The 8354-nt window shown below is 37.3% G+C and overlaps 1 protein-coding gene across 1 annotated transcript; it reads right to left on the bottom strand.

Annotated features, from left to right (window-relative positions):
• Window positions 1-3565: 3565 nt before the first annotated feature.
• Window positions 3566-4587, bottom strand: LOC138883074 (uncharacterized). The gene is made up of 3 exons (XM_070163733.1): window positions 4014-4587; window positions 3831-3896; window positions 3566-3771 (listed from the first exon to the last, which is right to left on the bottom strand). Exons 1-3 carry the CDS (start codon window positions 4585-4587, stop codon window positions 3566-3568), a joined length of 846 nt encoding a protein of 281 aa, XP_070019834.1.
• Window positions 4588-8354: the final 3767 nt, after the last annotated feature.

Below are 8354 nucleotides of genomic sequence, written 5' to 3'. Positions count from 1 at the left end.
ATGCTATTCTCTTTTCCTTCCTTCTTCTTATATATTCCCAAGTAGTTTTTAATGAAAAATGCCCTCGAGTCTCAAGCATCCAGAAAGGTATATCAATAACATTATCTGCAGCAGGAGGTTTGATCTTTTCTACTATATGTAATGCAAATTATTCAGGTAGTACCTCTAGTAGCCTATCCACATTCCAGTTCCCACCTTCACTACATCAAAAACGTTATGAATATCTTCATTTATCCCACATTCAGGAGGTACTAGAAAATATATGGCTCCCAGGCCTGTCCAGTTGTCCAACCAGAACAGGGAGGATCCCATTTTTGGATGTCATGTAATCTGATGCTCTATGAAGTCTCTGCATTCTAACATCTTTCTCCATATGTGAGAACCTTGTCTCCATGGAACAATTACTACATTGTGCTTCTTACAATACTTCAGGCTCATAAATGAGCTCCATAGGCTTGACTTTGTACGAAAATTCCACCATAATTTGCAGAATAATGCTTTAGAAACATTATGCAATGACCTAAATCCAATCCCCCCCTCTTCACATAGCATGCATAATGTATTCCAAGAAGCCTAATGTCTACTCGTTTTCCCAACTGTGCTGCTCTAAAAAAATTGAGCAAAGATCTTGTGCAACTTGTTTATCACAAAATTTGGTGGATTTACAGCTGAAAGTAGGTGCATTGGCATACTCTGTAGCACATTAGCAATGAGAATAGCCCTTCCCCCTATGGATAACAACTTTCCTTTCCAAGACTGCAATCTACCCAGTACCTTTGTGATCATAGGTTGATAATATTCCAACTTTCTCCTTGAATAGAAAATAGGACAGCCCAAATATACAATGGGAAATTCTTGCCTTTTCATCCATGTGATTCTCTCCACTTTGTTAACCACTTCTATGCCTTTTAAATGGTGAAGGTAAACTGTAGATTTTGACTTGTTTACCAGTTGCCCAGATGCATTTTCATATACATAAAGTATCTTCATAATCAATCGAAGGGAAGTAGCATCTGATGAGGAGAAAATAATCGTATCATATGCATATGTAAGGTGATTATTTGGACTCCACTTGGGAATTCCAAATCCAAAGAAGTACAAGTTCTGATGCAAGGAATTGAGACCCCTAGATAGTGCCTCTGCTACTAAGATGAATAGAGTATGAGACAATGGATCTCCTTGTTTCACTCCCCTTGATGACATAAAAAAATCATGAGTTTGACCATTAATTAGTATAGAATACCAATTATTGGACACTATGCCAAAGATCATTCCTATAAACTTTTCTGAGAAGCCCATCTTCCTTATTACCTTAGTTAGAAATAACCAAGATAGCCGATCATAAGCCTTGGTCATATCAAGCTTCATGATTACATTTGGTCCAGTCTTGGTTCTGAGCCTCATGTCTTTCACAATTTCTTGAGCTAGAAGAATGTTTTCAACTATACTTTGACCTTTCACAAAACTAGCTTGTTCCTCTGATATAAAATGTGGTAACAGACCAACCAGCCTCTCATGAATCATCCTCGATATAACCTTGTTGGAAAAATTGCTGAGACTTATTGGCCTTAAGTCAGAAAAGCTAGTGACTTCCTTTTTCTTTGGTAGCAGAAATAGATTAGTATGTGTCACACACTTGGGTAGATCATTACCATTAAAGAAGGCTCTCACTATATCAAACATGTCATCTCCTATGATATCCCATCATGAATGATAAAATTTACCTGTGAATCCATCCGGACCCCCTGCACTGTCTCCATTAAGCCCAAATACTGTTGCTTTGACCTCATCTTTAGTTGGTTGTCTTATCAAGTTTGAATTCTGATCCATGTCTATCAAATTGGGAACGTGATCTATAATATGGAATGAAGAAGGGACCACTGTTTCTGTGAATTGTTCCTCAAAAAATTTGATTGCCTCCGTAGCTATTTCCTCCACTTCCTCAATCCATACTCCTTGGCTATTTTGAATCCTGCTAAGTTGTAATCTCTTCCTTCTACCTTTTACTTGAACATGAAAAAACTTAGTGTTTCTATCTCCTTCCTTAAACCAAGTCATTCCTTCCTTTTGTTGCCAATGTTTTTCCTCCAATGCTAGCACCTTGATCAGTTCTGCTTGCACACTTTGTAGCCTTTCCCTGTTCATCTTGGTAGGATTTGCCTCAAATTCCTTCTCATGCACCAGAACCACCTCTTCCATGCTTGCTATCTTCTGAAATATATCTCCAAATGTTATTTTGCTGCACATAGATAGAGCCTTCTTTAGCTTCTTCAGTTTATGGTTAAATAAAGTGTAAGGGCTTGCACTAAAATCAGCTTTCTAGTTCTCCTTTACTACCTCTTTAAATGATGCATGCTCAGTCCATAAATTCAAGAATCTAAAAGGTTTCTTCACTGGTGGAGTTTCTATGTCACACTTCAGGTGCATTGGGCTATGATCTAAACCAATTTTTGATAAATGATGCACCTCAATTCCTGGAAAAGTTTGTTGGAATTCCACATTAGCTAAACATATGTCTAGCCTTTTGAATATGCAATCATCTTCTGCCCTTCCATTACACCAAGTGAAGATGCTTCCTTTGAACCCAAGATCAAATAGGTTGTAGGTATTAATACAGTGTCTAAAATCATATATTTCATTCAATGACACTGGCAATCCCTCAAACTTCTCCTCTTCATCTCAAATAACATTAAAATCGCCACCTATAAGCCATGGAATATCCATATCTCTTGCCATTGCATATAATGAGTCCCATAATTCTATCCTCTCTATTGCATCACACTTAGCATATACCAATGTTAATATAAGCTCTGCATGAGATTTAGTATGAAATAGCCTTAATGTTAGTTGTTGTACCATGTTATACATGATAGTTACCTCAAACACTTCATCTATGAAAGCCCATATCTTGTTGGACACATTTGAAATTGCATGTGTAATTCCTATTTTGCTTCTGTACCTCTCCAGTTTTTTTGATTGTTACTTAGGCTCCATTAATCTAATAAATTCATAATGATTCTGCCTGTGCATCTTTGTCAACCTTTCATAGGCTTGCTATGTGTTGATTGACCTTATGTTCCAGATCAGTGCATTCATTACTGATTGATGGATTTGGTCAATGTTCTCCTTGTTTGTTCACCACCTATAGGGGCAGTGATACTATCTTTCTACTGCTTCTTCTTACCTTATGCTGTAGACTTTGCTTTATCCAGGTACCTTGGTGAGAGGTCTCCTTTCCTTTCTACATTTTGAAAGCTTTGGGCTATTGATTCCTTATCCATATCTATGCATGTTCTTCCCATCTCCTCATCTGCGCCATTAAATTCTAGACCTCCAGCTACAGATATTTGGTTCTGAAATTTACGCACTACTAGTTGTTCCTCCCCTTTCCTTAGAATCTTCACCTGAGTTTGCATAACTGGAGTAGTATTGTTTGTGACATCTGTGGTTTGTTTGGACTATAAGAGTTTTTCAGCTCCTGTTTCATTTGTTGATCATCCCCATCATTTTTGTTTTGTAAAGCATCTTTCCTTGTTCCTCCTGGATCTCCTACATCTGTCCTTATTCATATTGCATTGTCAACTTCTTTTCCAGCTACTTCTGCAAATTTTTGTTGCTTTTTGCCCTCTGAATCTCCCTTGTGAGTGTTATCATTAGCACTATTAATATTTGTGATAATGGGGTCCTTATTTACACTTTGTTCTTCTTCCTCTTTATCTTCTAATACAGGCTCCTCATCAATTGGAGCTCCATCTGGAACCTCCTCTTCATCTGAATCCACTTCTCTTTGTTCTGACCATAGCCTATCACCACTCCTGGGGTTATTTGACTTGGTACTGTTTCTACTAATGCCAATTGATTATCAGTTTCCTCCTCTTCATCCAAAACCTCAAACACTGCAAATTTGTTTCCCACCTATATCTGGTTATCTACTATGTTGTCTACTAAAATTATTTCCTTTCCCTTATTTCCTTGACCTCCATTATGTTGACCTATATTTCCCTCATTTGTACCTCCCTGCAGCAATTGATTACAATTCTGTTGAATTGGGATAATTTCTTGTCCAGTAGTTCCTTGTGCTATTTGTTGATTAACTGCCCTCCTACCTCTATTGTCCTTAACTTCTTTCCACTTCCCTTTAGAGTTACCTGCAGCATTGCCTACCACTTTTCCACTTGATAGGATCATTAGAGGTTGTTGGTTGTTCATATTCTGATCCTTGTAATTTACAGTTTCCTTTGCTTTCTCTTTCACCACATACAACTCTAGATGCAATTTCCAGCATTCAAATTGAGCGTGCCCTTGAAGCTTACAATTCTTGTAGTACTTGGGTAGCATATCATACTGAATATTTACCCATTCAGACCTGGTTGTCCCATTAGCCTCATTAATAATATCCATCCTCACCTTCTTCGGCAAGTCTACAAGTAAATCAACCAGCACCTTCACCCTTGCACAACTTGGCCTAGTTTTGTTTATGGTTGCCATATCAAGGTGCAAAGGTTTTCCTACTGCAGATGCTAAAGAAAACAAACATTCTTTGACAAAGAATGTAGGCAACAGTCCTAGAAAAGATATCCAAGCCATAGCTTTAGGAGTTTTCTCCCCAGCTTTAAATTTAGAATCATATATTAGAGGTCTAAACTGGTATTCATTTCCATTTTTGTCTTTAATATAGTGTGATGATGTCTAATTAAAATTTAGAAAATCTTTCCATAACGTCATTCTTATTAGCACATGTCTATCCCTTAGAAAATCAATGTTACACTCACCTTTTATACCACATTGTAGAGGGATTATTTTTCGCAATTGCTGCATATCTGGCCAACCATAGGATAATTTGCCAACTACTGCATACTGTAGGCCTTCTATCACATCAGATGTACAATACTACTAGCTAATACTATGAATAAGAAAGCTTAGACTAATGATCTAGCTAATACAAAGTAGAAGGATGTACGCTTCCATCTCCAAGTAGTTTAAGTGAATCCAAAAGCCAAGGGAAAATACCAAGTAGTACCTCTAATGCTCTCACCAGGCGCCAGGGTATACATTTCGTTGATCATTCCAAAAGGACAAGGCTAATGTGGATTCCAAACAAGTACACCACTGTATTGAAGCTATCCGGAACTCCCAAGCAAATGTGTAGCTCCAGCTTGAACTATTCTATTTCGATCTCCATCTCCAACCAAACTGTACTTCAGAAGCCGCACATATAATATTATGAATCTCCAACTGCTTTCTTATCAAAGAGAGGTTGTATATTGCCTTATCATCTCTAGACTGAGTGTGAAAACACACTAATACCAATGGAAAATAATAACACAATATACAACATAATAAAGAGAGTATTAGCTTCATGCCATTGTTCAGCATAGGTATGCACTGTCCAATCTCTCTCACAAACTGAAACCAATGTGCACTAGTATCGTCATATAAGAATATGTATAAACCTTAGTAAGAAGTAGTGTGACACCTTGTAAGCTTGTACTAGATGCTATGTGATGCCTACTTTCTTACAAGTTTTGGCTGCTGCTAAACCACCCCCAGGCTGAGCATGATAGCATGCTAATACCACTACAAGTCATTTAACCACACCCAAAAATAACCAACATAGCAGCATGACGCAAGATCAGACAATGTATTATCAATTTTGATCATCAATCAAGTTTCTTTCTCTTGGCAACCCTAACCCTTAGGTTAGGTACCTGTGATTTGTCCGTATTGATCAAAGTTTTCCCTTCAAGTGGTAATTCATGAAATGACTGAAATGTGAGTGTACGTGCAAAAGAAAAAACTAAGTTAGCTAAACAATCAGCAATAATTTCGCCTTCCCTTAGTACATGCTGAAAGAGCACATTATAGTTACTCTTTATCCATTAATCTTCCTCACTTCAGCTCCTATACACCATGGAGTTTCCCATTACCCATCAATTATCTTCCTTATTACTAAGGAATCAGTCTCCATAATCAGTGGATGTAGTTGCCTTTCAACATAGTATGCCAACCCCTCTACAATTACCTTTGCTTCAACCACTATATTAGTTGTGTCCCCTATCTCCCTTGCCTTGGAAAATACCAAATCTCCAACATGATCTCGTACACAAATACCATATGAACTTGGTTAGGATTGCCTCTAGATGCACCATCAGTGTTGCATTTGAACCAGCCTTCATAAGAGAGCTACCATGTCACTCCCTTGGTCAAAATATATGGTTTGTAACCTTCAAAGAATCTGATCATTTTTTGCCATAAAAGAGGAATGCATGACAGCCAGGGATATCTCACACTTTCTAGATAATGTAGAGTCTTGTTCACCTCATGGATTACCCTATTGCAAGACATTGCACCTCCATTTTTCATTATATTTATCCTTTTCCAAAGTTCCCAAGTAATCACTATTAGAGCTGCCTGAAATAATGGCTTGAGTTTTGGACAACTTTGTGCATTGCACCATGCTTTTATTACCTGATGAACCTGCACCAAATTTACCACCAATCCTGCTACCTGAAGGAAGGCCTTTTATACCTTAGTTGCAATTTCACTAGTTAAGAACAAATGCTGAAAGGAGTCTTCTTGTGGTTATGTGCAACACCAACACTTAGACATCACAATGTATCCACTTCTCCTCCACAAATCATCAATAGGAACCTTCCCTTTCCACAATCTCCATAAGAAGAAGGAGATTTTAAATAGTAAGCCCTTAGTCCATAACTTGCATTTTAGAGTTTAATCCGTAGTTTTAGATGTTATTTTTGTATTTTCATTGCGTGAACGAGTTCATGTGATATTTTTATACTTGTGTGGATATTTGGTTTGGAGCCCCAAGGGCTCGGATGAGTTCCGGACATGTATCGGAATAGTTTCGGACTTAAAATATACTACAAGTGTGTTGGTTCTCGGTCATCACAATTGCGAGCACGAGCATTGCAATTGCTAAGGTGACATTAGGGGGCAGTTGTCGCAAATGGGACTTCCCCTTCGCATATGCAAAGGCAGCAGGATTTTGCTTGGTTGACAATTGCAAAACTATTGTTTGCTTTTGCGATGATGGCTAGTTCGCAATTGCGATGCCTTTTTTTCAATTGTGATGATGCATAAGGCTGTCAGGGTTCGCAAATGTGAGATCTGGTCTGCAATTGTGAGGGTTCACAAATCCGAACCCTGTATTGCAAACCCAACACCTACAGCTGGTTAAAATTCTGGGAGATGGGATTTTAGATCACATTCTCTGATTTTTGAACCCTAAACTCAATAGGAAGCGATTTGGAGAGGGCGCTTTTACCTACAATCTTTGGGTAAATGATTCTAATATATTTCTAATCATATTCAATCAACATATCTTAGATTTCAACATCAAAAACATTTGAATCAAAGTGAAAATTCGTGAAACCTTGTCAAGCTTTAGAAAAATAAGAAATTGAGTTTTGAGAGTCGATTTAGACTCAAATTTTGAAAGTAATCACATATATGAACTCGGGGGGTCATGGGTAGTCAGAATCTACCATTGGACCCGGGTTTTGACTAGGCAAGCCTCGGATTGACTTTTGTTGACTTTTTGGGAAAAATGTAAAGATCATAGCTTTATCTATTGTGATTGCTTTTTCTAGCATTGTTTGATGATATTAAGTGGATTCTTGTTAGATCTGAGCCATTTGAAGGCGAATTTTAAGGGAAAAGCTATTTTCGAATGTTGAATTAGCCTAGCTAAGATAAGTATCTTGCCTAACTTTGTGTGGGAGAGCTACATCTTAGGATTGGTATCTGTTGAATCATTTGTGCTATGTGAAAGCGGTGTACGCAAAGTGATGAGCTGGTACACGGGTTGTACGTGGTATTTAACCGGTTTAGGTTACTTAAACTTTTTTTATGCTTTAATTAAATTATAGTATCATGTTCTAAACTCTCATACAATCTATTCTTACTTGTGTTAGCCTATCCTTACATTCCTTAAATGAGTTCGTTAACACTTATTCTACATTCTAATTGTTAAATTATCCTTGTGTTTAGTTGAACTTGTTGCCTCTATTAATGTTACATGATACATCTCTCATTGGTTATTATCATTATTTAAAGTTATTATTCGTGTTATCTCTCTCATTGTTGATTGTCATTATTTTGAGTTTTTGTTCATGATATCCCTTCCCTTGTTGATTTCCGTCATTTGAAGTCACTGTTACTCTCTATCTCTTACATTGTGAGTTATTCTTATTTATTATTGTGGTTATACAATATCTCTCATTGTTGAGTTATTGGTGTTGAAATTTTGAAAGTCATTATCACGTTGAGGAAAAATTGTTATTGTTGAAACATCTTCCTTGTTGAGCCTTTTACATTCATTGTTGTCTGTGATA

Source organism: Nicotiana sylvestris, chromosome 12, assembly GCF_000393655.2.
Source record: "Nicotiana sylvestris chromosome 12, ASM39365v2, whole genome shotgun sequence".
NCBI lineage: Eukaryota > Viridiplantae > Streptophyta > Magnoliopsida > Solanales > Solanaceae > Nicotiana > Nicotiana sylvestris.
The sequence above is the reverse complement of the archived record's forward strand: the minus strand, read 5'-3'. Positions and strand labels throughout refer to the sequence as shown.